The following is a 22273-nucleotide window of genomic DNA, read 5'->3' on the forward strand; positions in this document are numbered from 1 at the left end:
TATTTACCTGTACTGCTTCCGTGTGTCGTATCTTCCTGCGTTAGTCTCGCGGATCTTTGTTGCCAGAACTCGGACGATGTTAACAAACAAAATGAAGTTGAGCTGGAAAGAAAAGAATATTAAGAATTTAAACTTTTGTTCACACTTTCTGCATCGAAAAAATCAAGTACATGATGGTGTGACAACAGACAATCAAACTTAATGGTAAAAGCTATAAACCTTAATTTCTGGTGGGGGTGGAACAACAGATAGTAAAAGCTCAATGTTAGAAACTGTTTACAACCTTCTTGTGCACTTTTAAAGTTAGGAATGCCTCGTTTTAAATGTCAGGGCTCTCCGGATTCTACCAATGAGGTGCGGAGCTACTTTGTGCCTGGATAACAGTGTAAAAACTGATTAATCTGCATGGGGCAAAAATATGCCCCATATTATCCATTCTAAAGCGTGTTTGGACAAACGGAATGAAATTACTGGATCTCAGAAAACTGCAGGAGAATGGAGGTGGGCTATTCAACAAAGGTTAGTACACTTTATCATGTTTTACTACACGAAAAGTCAAGTTTACACCGGACTTTAAGTGGGACAACAGACACAAGCAAACTGAATGGTGGGGCAAATAAATTCTTAATTTTTGGCTGAGAATAGAACAACAGATATTTAAACTTGAAGGAATCGATCAAAACCTTCATTTTAACATGATGAGACAACAGACAGATGAACTCATTGGTAAAACCAGTCAAAACTTTCATTTCACCTAAGGGATAGAACAACAGTCAACTCTAGTAACAGAACTAATCAAACCCTGAATATCTGCATCAGTATATCTATAGATGTTTAGAGGTTGCTGTTTATGCTCTGCTCACTATCGAGTCAGTGAAAGCTCTGAGTTGGTTTGCTTTGCTGAGCATTGCCCTGCTCCCTTTTATCAGCCCTGCCATCAACCTTCGTTAGTCAGAACCCGGCCTGTACACAGAGTAATCCCAAACAGGACTTTTGTTCAGATGGGAATTCCAATTTAAGTGATAAAATAGCTCACCATAGACTGAGCTTAGCCTGGCTGAGCTGTTCTAAAACTTTTCTTATTGCTGGATGACCCAGTGGGCCAGCTTACAAAGCGAATGAAGAGACAAGAGCCAGTTTCATTATACTACTTGATGGTCTTTGCGACTGCACTTGAGGATACTTTCAAAGTTCTTTATTTTTTACAGATTGACTGACCTTCATTTCTTAAAGTTTTTTCTGTTTTTTACTTAGTTGAGTATTTTTTGCCATAATATGGATCAGAACATTACTCAAATACAGCTAATTACTGTATACCAACTCTACCTCTTCAAAAACTGATACTCTCAAACACATTAAGAGGCAAGAAATATAAATAATTAACTCTTGACAAGTTCAGCACAGCTGTTTCCTGAAAGCCATTTTAAACTGCAAAAAGTTATTTGGCAAAAACTAGACAAAATATATGTAAATTAAGACCGATATGCTTACTTTAAGCAAAAGAATAAAAAAAAATCTGCCAATGGGGACAGTAAATTTTTCTTAGTAATATTTTTTTGAAAAGAGTCTCAAAATGAGTAAAGTAAATAAAGCCTTAACCAAGACTTAAACCAAGCAAAAGTCACAGATTTTTCAGAATAACTTCATTGCTGACTTATTGTGCTTATTTTTAATTCAATTTACTTAAAACAAGGTAAAAATTCTAAGTGAGACTAATTAAAATATTATTATAACAAAATAATAAAAAAAGTCTTATCACAGAAGAAAATAAGATTTATTGCCTTAAAATATATATATATATATATTTACTTGCTAAGAATTAGTTTTTTTGCCGTGCAGATGTTTAGCTCATAAAGCTGACATCTAAGCAACTGTCATCTAAGCAAGAGGTGCCTACTTTATAAAGAATGTAGGCTACATGTAGTCTACAGCATACTTTCGACATATAGGGGCCTATTTAGGGTGAGTCAGTGTGTCTTTGCTATCATAACGACGGGTAAATTACACCTTGTGCAGCTCAAAACATTTAGTAATATTTAGTATTATATTTACTGTTGCTGTAAAGGTTGATTTTGCACACTGCTGCATGTTCTTGTGTGTTTATAATGATAGCCATGAACGTCAGAGGGTTGACTGTTATCAGAGTTTTAATCAGTCAGTGGCGCACCTGTGTTTTCTGCTCTAAGATAGAAATACACCAGAAATTAACCTGAACAAACCTCACTTTCCGACCATCATGACCATTAGCATACATACAGATCTGGAAATATTTAGAGACCACTTAAAAATGTGGTTTTACCAAATTGAAAACCTCTGGAATATAATCAAGAGAAAGATGGATGATCATAAGCCATCAAACTGAACTGCTTGAATTTTTGCACCAGGAGTAAAGGCATAAAGTTATCTAAAAGCAGTGTGTAAGACTGGTGGAGGAGAACATGCCAAGATGCATAAATCTATGATTAAAAACCGGTGTTATTCCACCAAATATTGATTTCTGAACTTGTTTACTTTGCATTATTTGAGGTCTGAAAGCTCTGCATCTTTTTTGTTATTTCAGCTTTTTCTTATTTTTTGGCAAACAAATGCTCGAAATGATAATATTTTTATTTGGAATTTGGGAGAAATGTTGTCTGTACTTTATAGAATAAAAAAAAAATGTTAATTTTACTCAAACATAAACCTATAAATAACAAAATTTAGAAAAACTGATTCAGAAACTGAAGTGGTCTCCTAAATTTTCCAGAGCTGTATATCCACAAGCACTGTTGCAATTTAAATGACACAGACGCAAGGCGTTGAAATAGACTGTTGGTGGGGGGTAAGCCAGCAATGAACACCGCCATGCGCCTTTTGCAGTGTGTAAGATCTAAACAGAATAAAACCTAAATAGAAGCTTAAATTGTGCTTGGACCCTTAATTGCCGCTTGCAGCTCTATTTTGTTTTAGTTTTAATACAGCTGATGCAATTTCTGACCATGTGACCTTTTTATTATTATTCATGCATTATTCTAATGCACTTGGCCAGGTGTCAGACTACAACCTGTGTACCCAACCTTAAGTGACCGCTAGTCATCAATGTGGATCAATCTATTTGCTTTTGTTTTCCCTGACAAACAGTTGGAGTTCACACGCTTTTACATAATTACAGTTTTTAGTTTGGCTCAGAGAGGCGGTCTTTCTCTCTCTCTCTCTTTCTCTCTCTATCTCACTCTCATCCAATCCTGGCGGGGGTGTTGTGTTTCACAAAGGCAATAATTATCTGGATAATGTTCCGCGTTAGTGTGCGCTTGTCCGCCACGCACAGATAAACATACCCTGTCCTCTCAATCAGTCAATCAGCCTTGCGCAATTATTGCAAACCAGTCGTACCCAGAAATGAGTGCTGCCACAAATGCACCCTTTTACACATAATCAGCTTCTGAATGCTACTGGAAATGAATAACCAGCTCAAATGGGACTGCTGAATAATAATATTCATAATATTAAGGGATTGTGATAATGGACAGTATTGTATTGCACTGCTGCTTCAGTGTCAGCATGTAAGCATGAAATTACACAGAGTAATTTATACGGAGTTATTTGATGCAGCTGACACCTTGCTTGTTTTATTAGCACCCATCACAGCCCTGCCATGTTGCTGTCACTGCTTTTCTCAGTTGACTTTAACATCAACAATAAACAGAATACAAGATAAAATAACACAACTGTTCCTGTAAATGAGCTGCTTGAGCAGGTTAGTATCCTTTTGCTGAGAAGCACAGAAGCGCTGTGCCCTCAAAATAGCAATCTGCCAAAGTCAGAGCACACCTGGCTCTTAGAGGGAATGGCAAGTGACACTCTAATTGGTTAATTTCTTTGGTGTATTGCTATCTTGGCAGCAGAAAACAACAACAGTCAACGGCAATGCAACAGTTCATGGCTAACTTGGCAATGCAGTTGTGCACACTGAAAGCATGTAAACCTCTGCTCATTACACTCACACATAAGGACATGCAGCAGTGCACAAACCCAACTTTTACATCAACAATAAACAGAATACAAGATATAATAACATTGCTGTTCCTGTATATGACCTGCTCACACACCTTCAAAGTGTGAACATGCAAGTCAGTTTTCTCTGCTAAGAAGTGCAGAAGCGCTGCGCTGTTAAAATAGCAATTCGCCACTCTTTGGTTTATTTCACTGGTGTATTGCTTTCTTGTCAGCAGAAAACACAGGTGCACCACTGACTGATTTGAACCCTAACAACAGGCAAAACGTCTGATGTGCATTGCTATCTTGGCAACGCAATTGTGTTTTGCACACTCAAAGCATGTAAACCTCTGCTCATTACGCAAACACACACAAGGACATGCAGCAGTGCACAAACCCAACTTTTACTTTTTCATCAACAGAAAAAAGATAAAATAAAATTGTTGTTCCTGTAAATGACCTGCTCACACAACTTCACACTGTAAACACACAGGTCAGTTTCCTCTGCTAAGAAGCACAGAAGCACTGCACTGTTAAAATACCAACCCACAATGTCAGAGAGTGCACCTGGCTCTCACTTTGGAATATCAAGTGAAACACTGATTGGTTTATTTCACATTACACCCCCCAAAAAACATCCATGATTAATTATGAGGATTAGTACAAGCGTTCAAGGTGTATTTTTCCCGTCGTTACGATAGCAAAGACATACTGACATGCCCTAAATGCACTGTAGAGTACCGGCCTACATGTAGATATGTGCCTGTAGTCTACAGTGTATCTTGATGCCCACCTTTTCGGAAATGTAACTATGCACTGAAACAGAGAGGCGGCAACTGTTCTCAAAGTTTCATCATTCTGTCTACATACAGTACAAGTAAAGGTTTGGAATTAAGGTTTATAATTAAGTGTTTTTTATATTAAACTTATCTCTTGGGAATGTAAGGGTAGAAAACAGAAAGACATGACAAAGCACACCTTGACACAGATATTTACTTCTGATTAGAATTGATGCAATAAATATAGAATTTTGGGTCTCATACAATTCAGAGTAGGGAGGACATGATTAGATTTGGGCCTGATTGAATAGGAATCAGCATTCTTTTATTATATAATGTTTAATAGCCTTATTCTCCCTGAATTACTCTTTTCTGCAATACAATTCATCCACTTAAAAATAATAATATCCATTATTGTAAACAGGGCAAGAAACTCCACAGCCCTTAGCAATTTCCTCTCTTTCTTTATCTCTGCTCTCTATCCACTTTTGCTCTTCTTCTGCTAATAAATATGAATGTCATGGCAACACTAGACAATTAATGATTTCATTAAATAGTTCTTTTTCAGGGTTCTGAATTTGACATTGGGTCAAAATTTGACATAGAAGGATGTAAAAAAATATATAGTTTGGACACTCCTCTTCTTATTCAATGTTTTTTTCTTTCTTTATATGATTTTTTACATTTTAAATTTAATATTGAAAACTATATTAAAGCTATACAGGAACACATATGAAGTTATTGTAAAAACAAAAGGTTTTATCATTTAGATTCTTCTTAGTAGCACATTTATCTTTGAGGACAGATCTGCACACTCGTGGTATTTTATTCTCAGTGGCTGAATGAGTTTGAGTCAACAGGAATAGTTTTCTCAGCATCTTGAAGGTGAGGAGTTCCTGGAGGTGCTGAAGAATAGTTGCTGCTTTTCCTTCACGCTGTGAAGCTCCAGCTCATCCCAAATCACCTCAAATAACCATATCAATTAATCAGGTTTAGATCAGGGGATTTTGCAGGGTTAACCCTTTTTTACTGTTTACTACGTAATTCCACATGTGTTCCTTAATTGTTTTTATTTCTTTAATATTAATCTAAAATGCAAAAAATACATTAAATAAAGTAATACATTAAAGGGATAGTTCGGTATTTTTGACATGAGTCTGTATGGCATCATCATAACCAGTGTCGTGCATCCACACTGACTTACCCCCCACAGCGTCCTGTGAGCCGAGTTCTTGTCCAGTTTAGGTCAAAGCGAAAGTAGTCCGGCATGTTTGCTGGGGTCAGGAAAATAACTCCTTTTTCTTCCCAAAGCAGTACGTGTTCAAAAGAGTGATTTATTTACATCACAAAAAACTAACCCTGCAAAAGTCACGCCTCGTAAATCGCTTGGGTCCTACTTTCTCTCGTTCCATATCAATGCGCGCAGCGCTGCAACCTGACAGCTAGCCTACGTGTTTGGGTCGCTTTGTTTACTTCTCACTTGTTGACGCGTGCGCAGCTCGCTGTCAGAATGACGCGCACTGATACGAAATGAGAGAAAGTAGGACCCAAGTGATTTACGAGGCGTGACTTTTGCAGGGTTAGTTTTTTGTGATGTAAATAAATCACTCTTTTGAACACGTACTGCTTTGGGAAGAAAAAGGAGTTATTTTCCTGACCCCAGCAAACATGCCGGACTACTTTCGCTTTGACCTAAACTGGACAAGAACTCGGCTCACAGGACGCTGTGGGGGGTAAGTCAGTGTGGATGCACGACACTGGTTATGATGATGCCATACAGACTCATGTCAAAAATACCGAACTATCCCTTTAAGAAAAATACTGAATGAACAGGTTTGTCCAAACTTTTGAGTGGTACTGTACGTTTGGCACATCTAATATTTGGTCAATTCCTCCAATAAGTTGTACCTTTACATCAACAATAAACAGAATCTAAAATTAAATATAGCTGTTCCTGTAGCCACTGGTCAGTTTTCTCTGCTGAGAAGTGCAGAAGTGCTGCACTGTTAAAATACCAATCTGCCAAAGTCAGAGCTCACCTGCTCTTAATGGGAATGGCAAGTGACACGCTGATTTATTACACCCAGGATACTTTTCCTGTCCTTACGATAGCGAAGACACACTGACGTGCCCTAAATCAAGCTGCACGGTTGGCGGCTTGCCTATAGATCGGTAAAATAGGGCCCTAAATGTGTTTTTTTCCCCATTACTGTGCAGGAAACTCCTTATACAAATGATCTGATTTTACTCTGAGTATTATTATCAGTGTGTAATTATCCCTTGCCTTTCACACACTGCAATCTTGTTCTCAGAGTATCCAACTGATTTGTGCATCGAGCAAAAAAAAACTCAAAAAAACAAAAAACAAACCCAGAACATAATGATTTGACGTATTTTTCATGAAACACTTTCCATTTCCACAGAAAGTTTCTCCTGCCCATGATGCAGCCTTATTAGCCTCCTGGTCTTGCACAGCAGCATCGACACAGAAAACAATTACTTTCCTGTGAAGAAAAGTGACCGCACTGATGCCTCTCATTTTCAGAAAGCTTTTTTTTCAGGATTATGGAATGAAATTAGCTGACTTTTCCCTGACATACGGAGCGTTTAATTTTTCTGACATTCAATGAAGGAGCTGCTCATGCTGGTCTCCAGGCACCAGATTAGAACTTGCCGAATTTACTTTCTTCAATCAGTGTGAAAAATAGGTAGCAGAAAAACGCGGCAATACACGGCGGCAGATTTCTTATTGCCATGGCGACTTTAACCGAGGACTCGAAAGCAGACATTTTTCATTAACTTTAGTTTAAACCAAAAATTGGGTTCTGCCCTGGATCTATTCAGCATTACTCATACAGTGCTTTTCAAATGGGTACAGATTCATAATGCATAAAGTAAGGACCAAAAAGCATAGCAGTATGGTGTATGAAGAGAATTTTATTAAGCTGATTAAATCACATTTAGACTGCACAGATGGAAACCATCTCAATACACCAACCTTAAATTACATTACATTACATTACATTACATTAGGCAGACGCTTTTGTCCAAAGCGACTTACAATAGTCAAGTACAATGTAAAATAAGTTTAAAGGAAAAACATCTTTGGATAGGGATAAAAGGAGGACAAAGGGGAATAATAGGATAGAGGAGTGAAGGAGGGGAAGAAGGAAATGAGGTTAGAAGTAGTTAGTGTGTTAGAGGTGTTAAGAGAGTAAGTGCTCTTTGAAAAGCTCTGTCTTCAGGAGTTTCTTAAAGATAGTGAGAGATTCTCCTGATCTGGTAGTGGAGGGTAGTTTGTTCCACCATTGGGGAACTCTGTATGAGAACAGTCTGGATTGCTTTGTGTGAATGTTTGGCAAAGCGAGGCGACGTTCATTGGAGGAGCGCAGCGGCCGGGAGGTAGCGTAAGTCTTCAGGAGTGAGTGCAGGTAGGAAGGAGCCTGTTCTGACATCACCTTGTAGGCGATTGTAAGAGTTTTGAATTTGATGCGAGCATCAACTGGTAGCCAATGGAGCTCAATGAGCAGCGGGGTGACATGTGCCTGTTTTGGCTGGTTGAAGACCAGACGTGCTGCTGCGTTCTGGATCATCTGGAGTGGTTTTACTACACAGGCCGGGAGGCCAGTTAGCAGGACATTGCAGTAGTCGAGGCGTGAGATGACGACCGCTTGTACCAGGAGTTGGGTGGCCTGTTGCGTCAGGAACGGTCTAATTTTTCGGATGTTATAGAGCGCAAAGCGGCAGGACCGAGCAACTGAGGCCACATGGTGCGTGAAGGAGAGTTGGTCATCAACCAGAACACCCAGGTTCCTAGCAACCTTTGTCGGTGAGAGAGAGATAGAGTCGATACTTATAGAGAATTTGTGTTGAAAAGATGGTTTTGCTGGTATAACCAGAAGTTCAGTCTTTGAGAGATTTAATTGAAGGTGATGCTCCCTCATCCATGAGGATATGTCAGAGAGACACTGCGAAATCCGTGCAGAGATTGAGTGACCTTCAGGTGAGAACGACAGGTATAGCTGGGTGTCATCAGCAAAGCAATGGTAGGAAAATCCGTGTGAGCGGATAACCTGACCAAGAGAGGTGGTGTATATGGAGAAGAGAAGGGGTCCCAGTACCGAACCTTGGGGAACCCCAGTGGATAAGGAGCGGGCTGAGGACAGCTGTCCTTGCCACGACACCTTGAACGAGCGCCCAGTGAGGTACGTTCTGAACCATGACAGCACATTATCTGCGATGAGGAGAAAGCTGATAAAGTATGGAAAAAAAACAAAAACCCAAGACACAGTTAGGTCCATAAATATTTGGACAGTAATACAATCTTCAGGATTTAACATCTGCATGCCACCACATTGAATTTGAAGTGAAACAAATGAGATATCACAGACGTGTAGACTTTCAGGTTTAATTGAAGGGGTTGAGCAAAAATATCCCGTAAAGCATTTAGGAATTGCAACCATTTTTCTTCAAAGCCTCTTCATTCCAGGGGATCAAAACTAATAGGACAAATTATCTCAAAAGCTATTTTCTGGGCTCCATGGACTATTCACTCGTTAATCTGGCCTCAGGTAACAGGTAAATGGTCTACAGTTGATTCCAGTTTTGGTGTTTGCATTTGGAAGCTTTTGCTGTGACCTCACAATATGCGGTTAAAGGTGTTCTCAATAAAAAAGAAACGGACCATCATTAGTTTGAAAAAAGAAGAAATCCAGATAGCAGAAATGTTCAGAATGGCCAGATCAACAGTTTGGTACATTCTGGTAAAAAAGTGTGCCAGGGTGAGCTCAGGAACCCAAAAAGTCCTGGACCTCCAGAGAATACAACAGTGGGGGATGATTACAGACTTCTTTCCATGGTAAAGAAACACCCTTCACAACATTTACCCAAGTGAATAACACTCTCCAAAAAGAAGCTGTATCAGTATCCCAGTCTACCATAAAGAGAAGACTCCATGAGAGTGAATACAGAGGATTCACTTCAGGCTGCAGATCATTAATATACAGTAAATGACTTGACTGATGATTAGACTTTATCAAAAAAGCATCCAAAAAAGAACAGTTCTAGAACAGCGTTCTTTGGACATATAAAACTAAGATCAGCCTGTACTGGAATGATGGGAAGAAGAAAGTATTGCTTGTTCTGCATGGCTTCCAGTGGCACTGGGTCACTACTGTTTATTAATGATGTAACAGAAGACAGACGCAGAAGAATGAATTCTAAAGTGTCCAAAGATCTACTTTCTGCTCAAATTCAACCAAATGCAGCAACCCAGGAGTTTTTTTTTAAGGTAAAGAAGTGGAATATTCTGTAGTGGCGAAGTAAAATCACCAGATTTGAATCTGATCAAACAGTTTTAAGACAAAACTAAAGGTAGAAAGACCCACAAACAAGCAACAACTGAAGACTGAAACTGCAATAAAGGCCTGACAAAGCATCGTAAAGGAGAAAACCGAGTGTTTGGTGATGCCCATGGGTTCCAGCCTTCAGACAGTCATTGCTTACAAAGGATTCTTAACAAAGTATTAAAAATGAACATTTTTTTATGATAAAGTTCATTTGTGCAATTATTCTGAGCCCCTGAAATGAGGAGGCTTTGTAAAAAAATTGTTGTAATTTTCAAACACTTCATAGGATATTTTTGTTCAACTAAACCTGAAAAAATGGGACATACTGAGGTAAGAACAAATAAAAATATAAGGTCAAACACTGACTTTAAACATCCCTATCCATGATCCATGATTCCTTGCAGAGCAAAAATTGCTCTCCATTTTCTCAAAAAATGCACGAAAAAATCCTTTACAATTTATCATGTTCAAACACAATGTTCCTCAAAGAAAGATGGGAAGGGATTTGCATATTTCTCACACTACACTGCACAATATCATTAAATCATTCAAGGAAGCATGAGGAATTTCAGTGTGTAAATGGCAAAAGCAATATTCTATAAATTTGGACCAAAACAAAAACAATCATCCAGTCATGTTATCAGCAGCGATTCCAAAAACCAGGATCTCATATGGTACGGGGATTAGTTTACTGTAATGACGGCTTTAAAGCAGAAAAGTAGCATGTAGAGAAAACACGTGAAATAGCACCTGAATCACGTCTTCGCTTGGTATGCTCAGTCTAAAGTCTAAAGTCTTGTGAGAAGCCCAGCTGCATCCGATACTTTGCATAGCATTTGGTGATGTGAGGCTTGGATGAGCTGCTCAGCCATTGAAGCCAAACCCTCTACACTCTACCGTTCTTGAGCTAATCTGAAGGACATATGATGTTCAGAGGTCTGTCGTCACTGACTCTACAGCAGGGGTTGGCAATTAAGTTTGGCCACGGGCCAGATATTGTCCAAGCCATTAGGAGGTGGGCCACAAAAAAAAATTTGTTTTGGAAGATGCAGTGTAATGGGATGGAATGCTAGAGACTAGTAGCTCTCCAGCCCAGAGGGTTGTTGAACCTAATTGATGAACAGTTGATCTCAAAGCAGGTAAACCCAAGAAAAAAATAAATAAATAAACACACCGCTCCACAAGCGGGATCGAACCCGTGTCATCAGTCCAGTACACTACCGCTGCCCTGGCTAGTGAATTGGGACACAGCCCTTAAAAGGACATAGGGAGCCCAAGAACGGGCAGAAAAGCAAGAACGGGAGGAAACTAAAGTCACGCCGAGCGCAACAGAGAGACAGGAGAGAAAATTAAACAAAAGCTCGCCAGAGAAGCATTTTTTTTCTTATTTCTTTCACTGTCGATCTCAATAGTTTAAACAACCTCACAGGCCTCACGAAACCTGATGTTTCATGCCTATTTCTGACCCCTGCTCTACAGGTTAGACAGTTGGTGACCTCTGCATACTATGCACCTCAGCACCCACGGATCCTGCTCTGTCATTTTACATGGTCTACCACTATTCTTTCACTTTCTTTCTCATGTTTTTGTAGAAGCAGTCTGCATGCCTAGAGGCTTGTTTTGATACACCTGAGGCCATGGAAGTGATTGAAACACCTGAATTCAATTTTATGCAACCATATAAAATTCAAAATAAATGTAAGAAACTGAGTTAACTTTTTTCTACTTTTTTCCCATTTTTCTCCCTAATTTAGCTAGATGGATTGTCCCAGCCCTTCAGCTGCTTGTCGGCTATATATCCCCCATCCCTAGTGATGCCACAACACAAGGAAGGTGAAACTTAAGACATGCCTCCTCCGACACATGTAAAGTCAGCCTTCCTGCCTCATTTCCAAGTGCTGCTGATGTGTAGCATTACCGAACAACATCACAGCACACTCGGAGGAAAGCGCAGCGAATCGATTCCGATACATTAGCTTACAGACGCCTTGTGCTGATCAACATCCAACTTTTGGAGTGATGAGAGGAAAAAGCGCCATTTACATACCCAGAGAGAGCAAGTCCAGTTGTGCTCTCTCAGGGCTCCGGCAGCTGATGATGGCAAGCTGCATGACAGGGATTCAAACCAGCAACCTCCCGATCATAGTGGCAATGCTTAGCCTGGACCACTCGGAGCCCTCGCTATTTTCCATCACTGTAGAAAACACAACGGCATGCAGAAAGCTCCACACACTGATACACTGCACTATGTTGAACACGGCCCTAAGTTCCAAGCTCTCTGACAGCAACAGTTAATGATTTAAAGTGGATTAGAATTAAATGGCTCTCACTTTGGATCAATTATTCTAGACCAATACCACTAAATTGGTCTACAATCTTTATATAATGTGAACTTTAAAAAGGTGAACTTGAACTTGAAAGGTTCTCAGCCCTCACGCCTACTTAATATATAATTAAAGCAGATATTGAAAGCTGTAAAATGTCACTAAAACAGCCCATTTTCCATTTCGTGTTTCTCATCTTGTCTAATTTCTAAACTTAGATTTCCCTGTGCTTATACTGCCACATTTTATTTCCCTCCAGAAATCAGTTTAAAATGCGACTCTTCAATAAAGCTCTGCAATAAAGCAAGAAGGCGTGAAAGAATGAAATGACTGACAGCCTTGATTAGAACAGACTTTCAGCAGGATGCTTCTGTTCATCTCATAGAGTAGCTGCATCTGCTGGACTCATTAGTTTAGTTAGACTGATTTTGTGTAGAACCTTGAGTGAGATAACGATGCTTCGGGATAGTAAACTGTCTGGACTTTAACATTAACACTGAGCATGTGCTCATCACCTACTCACACTCATAACTCATAACCTGTTTCTACATTAGCTTATTCCACTTAAAATAAAGCATACATAAAAGAAATACAGTGTGCTTTTGAAAAAGGAGCATTTTAGTGGCTTAAGAAAAACTTAATTGTAAAATGTAGGCTGAAATGGTGTTGGGTCTATTCTTATACCTGTGTGAAGGAGCTGATTGGTCGGTTCAAAGATCAGTGTTTAGTTCAGTAGTGATGCTTCACGCTGCGGTTGTTTATCAGTTCAATTAATTTGACCACTTTCTCAACACTCAATAAATTTGATAGCTTGAATTAGTGCTTAAGAGCACTAACTATAACCATTTTAAATATATTAATACTGTAGCTTGAAGGATAATTTTAATGCACACTGAACTGAATTTGTTTGTTAAATGGAGAAAGAAGGGAACTGTGGCTGATTGTAATACTGTAATGCCTCTAATGGCTTAAGTAATAGCATATTGTAAATTGATACTAAACTTGTGTCTTACTTGTGCAATAGAGCTTTTGAGAAACATCTCTTTGAATACTTAAACATTGAGTATTTTAGGTCCATTTATAGTGTTTATGGAACTATTTAAAATATTAGTAGTTAGTAGTTTTGTAAAGGAAGCCATGTTAAAGTTGTTTAATGTTATTGTATCTCTCAGATACAATCTCTTGTCCAGAAATGCATCCAAGCAAGTGTGTTCTTCAGGAGTGTCTCAAATCATGAATTTCGCAATGCACTATTCTCAATATCACTGCACAACATAGAGTGACTACACTAGACAAAGCAATGACAGGATGGTGGATGCGAACGCATGCAGACCTCATCCATCTGGATGGTGTGTATGTGGCTGGAACATGTTTGAAATGCAGTGAAAAATAGACTCAATCTTTAGATTCTGCCATCTGGCATCATACAAAGCTGGGACAGAAATACACTGCACCAACCTTCATGTTAGGAATTTAATCCGCTGTCTGCTTGTGCGTGCCCAGTCTCATTACAGTTTCTGGCGGTTAATTAATTGGTTCTGTTGCGACTTCAGGGAGTGTCTTTATTCTAGTGTGACAGAGCTCACTCCCTAATTTATGTAAATGACATCTGCAGCAGGCAGTGGTGGTTCAGCGATTAGATCACTGGACCATCCATAACAAGGGTGTGGGTTCGAGACCCGGACACATCAGCCACATCAGCAATGGCTGCCCACCACTCCTGGCATGTGTGCTCAGAGTGTGTCACTGAGTGTGTTTGTATGTATCAGTCAATTTGCAGCCTAATTGCCTAGCGATGCTGAAATGATACTTCATTCTATATTCCTATAGTCTACAGCGCGTTTCTAGATATAGAACAGAATTTCATTTGAGCTGTTCCTCATGTTCCTGCTTTATATAATACACACTTAATAATAATACAAATACAAACACTAGAGCTGGGCGATTAATCGATTTTATCGATTAATTCGAATTTACATTTAAGGACGATGTGTTTTTAAGAAAATCCATTTTCTGTGAGTTTTAATTTTCAACACTGACGCTCCCCTGTGAGCTGCTGTACTTCAGAGTGAGCTTAGCCCCTCCCTCCCACGCGCTCTATTTATTTATTTATTTAAGTTTGAGGGTGCATTGAGTCAGTACCTAAACTATGTTGGAGAAAGCTTTCTAAAAGTTACTAGATGTTCTCACTGTTTACAATTGTTTTTTTGCTTGTTTCTGGTTGCACTTTAACCAAAAAGGGGACATTTAAGTGAAAACAAACTAAATAAGAACTAGTTTTTAACCATTTCTTTATCATCTTTAGTTTGATTTTTAGTAGGGGAAAAAAATCGATTTAAATTGAAAATTGGATTAAAAAAAAAAAAGTTTTTTTTTTGTGCCATATCGCCCAGCTCTAACAAACACCATATACAAAATAGTACAATACATTAAAAACATAGATCAACATTAAGGTCCCTAATTTAGTGATCTATAGCACATCAGTCAATTGTGCATTACACAGCTTGAGTTGTGAATGTGTCTTTGGTATCGCATGGGCACAAAAAGTATGCCGTGTGTGGATCAAAATGCGCAAAGGGCATGAATTAACTCTCTTAATTCATTATGTGTGTGTTTTGGGTGTAATGTGAAATGAACCAATCAGTGTGCAAGTTGTCATTTCCTTTAAGTTCTACTATTACGACTCCGGAAGCAAATTTAGTTAGTTGAATTATTTAATGTTTGAACAAAATATTTGTAGGCGAAACAAGTACACGTATATGTTCGTGAAAGTCGTATAGAAACAATTTCATGTATTAGAGTCTTTGGCGTAGGCCCGTCATCGGCCCAGGGCTTGATACATCTGGGCTCTGCAGATCCTGTCGTACACTGAAGACAGGGCGGAGCCAACCCCCGGGCAACCAAACGGGACCAACCTGGAGGCGGCGGGGAGGGAGGAGGGGAAGAGCGACCAACAGCGTCTGAAATGCAGCAAGGTACTGAATGAGTGATCGTTATTTAAAGCAGAAGAGAAAATCTGATTGGATAGGTAATTAGGTGACGTAGCATTGGAGTCTATAGTAGAACTTACGCTGCGCTTTCATTTCTACTATTACGACTCCGGAAGCAAATTTAGTTAGTTGAATTATTTAATGTTTGAACAAAATATTTGTAGGCGAAACAAGTACACGTATATGTTCGTGAAAGTCGTATAGAAACAATTTCATGTATTAGAGTCTTTGGCGTAGGCCCGTCATCGGCCCAGGGCTTGATACATCTGGGCTCTGCAGATCCTGTCGTACACTGAAGACAGGGCGGAGCCAACCCCAAAAGTATAAATTATAAATATACCCACCGCAGATCTTTACCTGGTTTCTACTTCCTGTAATAGAAAAAAAAATGTTTAATTAATAATAGCATAATACAATGTTACGATTTTATGTTGCACCGAGATTGTGGACAGTGGTGTGTTTTATTTATACCATGAATATCCCCATGCATGAGTGAGTTTATTTATCATTTAACTTGTGAATTGCGTAATGTGAGCACATGCTGGATGCATCTAAATGTGGGTGTTCTGTGCAATAACAAGCAGAGTTAACATGAGTGTAGTGCCCAGTGATGCGCTTGATCGCGCCAACTTTCCATGCTGTTAGTATGGGCCGATGCCCTCGTTCATACATGCGCTTGCTGCGAGCCTTGAGCGGGGAGCGCCCCCGAAGCGCAAGGGCGCGAGCCCTCTTCCATACTCTAGATACTAGCTCGAGCGGGGTGCGCCCCCGAGGGCGTGAGCCCTTATAATTCATTCATTTCATCTTTCGTTATTCTTTTATGCGTAGAGGACGTCCCCAAAAGACATACGGTAGCATGCCTTCTTTCAGTCTTTCGTTCATTCATTGTATTCATCCGATCATACGCGGGGAATGCCACAAATATGTAGGCTGCGTGCCTACCTCATTCTTTTATTTATTTCGTTCATTTGTTCATTCTGTAGATCATAATATTACCTTGCATTAAATTACGTTTAGCCGACTTTTTGTCTGAAGCGACTAAGATACAGCACAAATATGTTATAAGATAAATACAGAAATAGTAGAAGGAAAACATTATACAATAGGGCCTAAAGGAGGTCAGAGGGAAATAACAGGATAGAGGAGCGAAGGAGGAGAGAAGGAAAATGAGGTTAGAAAGAAAGAGAAGAGGTTATGCGAGGGGTGCGCCCTCGAGCAGTCGAGCCACGGGCTCTACATTCATACACTTGGGCGTAGAGCCCGAAAAGCATGCATTGCTGTTAGTGAGGGCCAAGGGCCAAAACATGCATCTAGGTTGGGCGTTGAGCCCTCATGCGCGGGGACCGCCCCCAAAGCATGCGTTGCTGTTAGTAACGGGCTGCGCGCCCTGTAAAACGCTGAGCGCGGGGTTCGACCCCTGAAAAAACATGCTGTTAGTAACATGCAATAATCCTCATGTCATGTCGTCTGGGCTGTGAGCCCAAGATAAAGAGGAGATTGTCTCCTGGCATGTGTTGATGTAAATGACCACGGGCCATAATGCATTAAGCTATAGGTATAGACATGTGATAATCAGCAGTGTTGGGAGAGCATCACAGATCGTTTTAATACTGGTTAATACTGTTAGTGAAGCATTGAAACAAAAGCAAATGTTGATGTATAATAGATCATTTAAATCGCCGGATTGATGCACAAATTAACATACTCTAAAGTATGTAGTACTTCCACCGCCTCCAGTGTTTGCTTATAAATAATACTTACTTAGACAGTGTTGAATGAGCTTGCTGAGCGTTCAGCAGTAGGTCCAGTTCTGGTCTAAGTGTGTGACAGGTGTGCTGAAATTACCCGTCTTCTTCAAGTAGCAAAATGGTGACGTCAGCTTCGCTGAGGATGTGGCTGCGTCGTTCCTAAAGAGAGCGACCAGCGTAGCAGGATGGAGATGGTCAGCGTTTCCTATAATTGACATTTGACAGGTGAAATCTGACCACTGTTTCGCCATAGGGTAGCTATTAGGTGAAACCAAACAGAGGCGCATAAAGTATAGAAGAGCGTGAAAGCAGATAGCTGCCCCAGAAATGTAAAGACAGAAATCGGAGTGCACTTTTAGTATTTTAATTGTAAAACAGGGCCCTGTTATCTGCAACAGAATGTTTCGCGCAAACAGAAATGAAGGAAGGAGTAGAGCTTAAATCAGACAGCGTGAGGCATTGAACTGATCAAATAAATATTGTCGGCGCGCGCTCGTGAAATGCCTGTGCGCTTAAATCCATAAAAGCTGCCGTATGCAGTGGAAACATAGGGAGAATATATAAGACTTGTAAATTAGATTTATTTCTGTAAATGGCAAGCTATATTAAATTGAGGAAGAGGATTTTTGCAATGCCTTTGAGGAGTAAGCATATAGCTGGATTAGAAAACGAACTCGGATAATCTGACTATTACGACGTTCCTTATTAATTGGCATCAATAATTTTGTAGAGAGAAAGTTTGTTACCAATTATGAAATCAATTTATAATTACTGAGTCACAGGTAATTAAATTGAGCAATGACATAATCGGAGTGCAGAAAGAACAACTTAAATGAGGATCGTGATCACAGCTTCGCGGTCACAACGTATTTTATTAATAATTTCAGAGAAAATAAAAAGTAATGAAACGCACGCGATCACCCCGATCATTTCGTACAGAACTGAGAGGCAGATCCAGGGGCGAGGGTCAAATTAATAGCCAACAGTCGGCAAACTATCGCCCTGGGAAATAAATACCCAAAACCGACAAACAGAGCGGCGCTCGCACCGAGCGCAGCCGAAGAAACGGCGCCGAGGAGAACAATGAGAAATACCGGACCACAACCAAGAAAGCGAGACTAGAAAAGCCACGAACCACACAGCAAACAGAGAACACACGAAAAGCACCCAAGCGAAATCGCGAACCCAGAGACAGATAAAGATACAGATACATAGATATTAAATAGCCCTAAGGAAATGTAGACATCCAGCAGCAACAGCACGATTCATAAGAAATAAAGAACAGTAAGAATAAAGAAACACACTATATACGGATCAAAACACAGAACAGAAAAGATATAAGAAGATTAAATAGAAAAGAAAAGGTAAGAAGAAGATAAGCCGGGAAGCAGGTCAGCAGCAAACAGTTTTAAAACGCAGAGGAAGACATATTCCTTCAACTAAGCTTTAACAACCAATCCATTGTACAGGTACAATAATTCGTAAGAGTATCAGCAGTACCATTATTATTATTATTATCATTATGTATGGTTTATATAAATAAATATACCGATAAATAATATACTACAGTTGGACAATTTATTGTACATCAGTTCGTATTCTAGCATTATGTCTAATTAGTACTAGCACCACTAGCATTATTATGAACCATTACATATTTATTTTTCGTGCTTATTCTATGTACAGCACACGATGAGCTGCATTGTAACGTATGAAGGTGCTACAAAATAAAGAGTAACATCGGCATCATTATTATCAATATCACTATTAGTAGTACTAATATTACTACCATTATCACTATTAGTACTATCAATATTATTACCATTATGAATACCGTAAACTAGGCAGAGCAGTAGATGTTGCCAACTGCCATCAAATAATTTACGGAGCAAAGTGCAAGGAGCAATGACATGGAACGCAAGAGACTGAAAGCACTGAGAAACACAAACATGCACACGATACAAAATATGACGAAGAAGCGAATACGTGAAAACCCAATCATGAGTAACTGCACGTGACAGTAAGGGAGGCGAGGTCGGGGAAGAGACGACGGAAGAAGGAAGCAGTGAGCGGTAGAATGTTAGAATGCAGTCAAAAGTCCGGAAAATCAACAGAACAGCGAACAGAAGACAGAACAGAAAAAAGAAAAAAGAAAAGAGGTAGAAGAGCGGCCAGCCATAAGGTCAAAAGACCGCGAAGAGGGCCATCCACGCGCCGGGGGCAAACGGGCTTCGGAAGGAAGGCAAAAGAAGAACCTTACCTTGTAGGATGACAGCACGCAAGCGCGGGGAAAACCATAGCAGCATCAGCAGAAACAAACGGCCTACCAAAAGCCGGGCCAGGCACGGCAGTAGCTAAACAGGAGGAGGAAGAGGCCAAGCAGCAGAGGACCCAGGCAGAAACACACGCGGCAGCGCAGCAGCAGATCCAGCAAAAGCGCCAGGTAGGGCAGTAGCAGCAGCAGCAGCAGAGCTGGCAGAAGCGCCAGGTAGGGCAGTAGCAGCAGCAGCAGCAGATCCGGCAGAAGCTCCAGGTAGGGCAGTAGCAGCAGCAGCAGCAGATCCGGCAGAAGCTCCAGGTAGGGCAGTAGCAGCAGCAGCAGCAGCAGATCCGATAGAAGCGCACCGGCAGCGCAGTAGCAGCAGCAGCAGATCCGACAGAAGCGCACCAGCAGCGCAGTAGCGGCGAACGAACCAGGAGCGCGCTAGGCAGCACAGCAACATTAGAAGATCCAGGCAGGAGCGCGCCAGTCAGCTCAGCAAAGTCAAAGTTCCAGGGAGAGCGTGCCAGAAGGAGAAAGATACGGGCAGGTCCGCGCCAGCCGCAGCAGCAGCAGAGGCCAGGGGAGGCGGAGCGAAGGCAGAGGGGCCGGGTGAACCGGTGCTCAGTTACAACTTGCCACCCTATCGAACCGCGCTATGCTAGTACACAAATAAAGTAAAAACGCTAGAAAAAGCCCCATAGTCAAACATGCTTCGGCAGGAATACAATAAAGCCGAAACAAAATAGAGTCAAAAGAGACAGTTAAGAGTAAGGAGGGGAGACCACAACTTAACAGAAAACCACGAAATAAGAAAACAAACAAAGGCCCCGCGCATGGGCACTGGCGTCGAGAAGCACATCACGACGGGTTGCACAATACGACAGAACACTGCGTTACAGGGAGAGGCAACCCGGAAGCAGATCCACAGCGCTCTTCGACAGCGACCAAACCAGAGTCCGAACTCCACGCCGAGACAGCGACCGCCCGAAGGACCGGGACAGCCGGGGCTTATCTCCGACAGTGGGCTGGGGCGGCGGCGGGACAGAGCAGGAGGGGGTAGAGTAGCGGGCCGCCAGCCAACGGCGCGGCGCGTGGCAAGCAGATTGCGTCGTCCGTGCACAGCCGACCGGACGTGGGGAGCAGCAGCCGTCAGCAGGAGCGGGAGGCGTCCGACGACAAAGCGGCCAGCAGTAGGAGGTTAGCAACAGGAGGCCAACACGAGACGCCGGTCGGACACACTAGAAGCGAGAACGGGACATAAGCGAGAGAACTGCGGACAACGTCAGGAAGAGCGACCAACAGCGTCTGAAATGCAGCAAGGTACTGAATGAGTGATCGTTATTTAAAGCAGAAGAGAAAATCTGATTGGATAGGTAATTAGGTGACGTAGCATTGGAGTCTATAGTAGAACTTACGCTGCGCTTTCATATCTAGATGTGCTCTGACTTTGGCGCGTTCGTATCTTAACAGTGTGGCGCTTTTGTGCGTCTTAGCAGAGGATACTGACCTGCGTGTTTACGCTGTAAAGGTACACCAGCAGCTTATTTAAGACAAAAACAATGTTATTTTATTCTTTACTCTGCTTATTATTGATGTAAAATCTGGATTTGTGGTTGTGTAGCACTTTTATCTGTGTGTGTAATGAGCAGGGGTGTCCTGTATGGCTAAGATAGGCATGGACGGGTGACTACTGACTACTGATCAGTCATTACATTTACATTTAAGGTATTAAGCAGACGCCCTTATCCAGAGCAACTTACAACAGTGCTTCGTTGTTTCTTCAAAATATCCATAGCTAGTTTGTAGAGACTGGGATTAAGAGAAACACAAAGCTTGACAATGTTTAGAACCCTGGGAGAGTTCTTTTTTTTGTTTAAGATTAGTTTAAAAAAATGAGTCTTCAGTCAGTGTTTGAAGACTACGAGTGACTCTGCTGTTTTGACAACCGAATGGAAGTTCGTTTCACCACTTTGGTCCTCCAGTACAGAGAAGAGTTGGGATGTTTGTTGTTTTCTGTGGGTTTTGAGTTATGATGGTTCGAGCCGAGCCGTACTGGAAGCTCTAAGAGCTCTTGGTACAGATCTGGCTTTGACCATCAGTGCCATCAAGTATGAAGGAGCTGGTCCATTTTTGGCTATGTAGGCCAGCGTCAGGGTTTTGAATCTGTTTTCTGCGGCAACAGGAAGCCAGTGGAGGGAACGTAGCGAAGGAGTCGCATGACTTAACTCAGAATTAATTAGTCAGTGGCGCACCTGTATTTTTTATACACACCAGAATTTTTTCCTAAACATACCACACTTCCAGACCACCATGCCCAACAGTGCAGATTCTAATTCCTAATCTGAGGCTGTTTTAATGGGGCGGGTGCAAGACATGTAAGGTATCAAAGACCATTGTGACGTGCCCTGCCCAAGGTATATGATAGAACAGGGTTTCTCAACCGGGGGGATGCGGACCGCCAGGGGGCCGCGAAGCACCCTCTAGGGGTCCGCAGGCTCATCCTCAGAGGAAGACAGTAGTCTGTAGTGAGCAAATCAGGGGTCACATACCAGCCTCACACACACACACACACGAGCCTCTCACACACACAGAACAGCTGCCTTTCAACCACAGAGGAGAAGCTGAAAAGGGATTTATAGAACTATAGATCACAGTGAGGTTGATTAAAAATCTTAAACTTGATTTGAATTAAAAAAAACGTTACGGATACGCCAACACACACGGTGAGCCGAGTCATCAGGTGTTCTGTTGAGTTGTGCTACCCTGTCAAACTGTGCTACTCGTATGTGTATATTTAGGTAAAAATACAAAAGAAGCACAATATTAGAGCATGTTTCCAGTAAGAA

The 22273-nt window shown here is 41.1% G+C and overlaps 1 protein-coding gene across 1 annotated transcript in view; it reads right to left on the reverse strand.

Moving 5' to 3' along the window:
* pth2rb (parathyroid hormone 2 receptor b) overlaps window positions 1-22273 on the reverse strand; it is a 113815-nt gene that overhangs the window by 15843 nt on the left and 75699 nt on the right. Inside the window, exon 11 of the mRNA XM_007257083.4 lies at window positions 8-102. Coding sequence (XP_007257145.3) covers window positions 8-102 — 95 coding nt within the window. The remainder of the gene's footprint in view (window positions 1-7; window positions 103-22273) is intronic.

Source organism: Astyanax mexicanus, chromosome 23 (assembly GCF_023375975.1).
Source record: "Astyanax mexicanus isolate ESR-SI-001 chromosome 23, AstMex3_surface, whole genome shotgun sequence".
NCBI lineage: Eukaryota > Metazoa > Chordata > Actinopteri > Characiformes > Acestrorhamphidae > Astyanax > Astyanax mexicanus.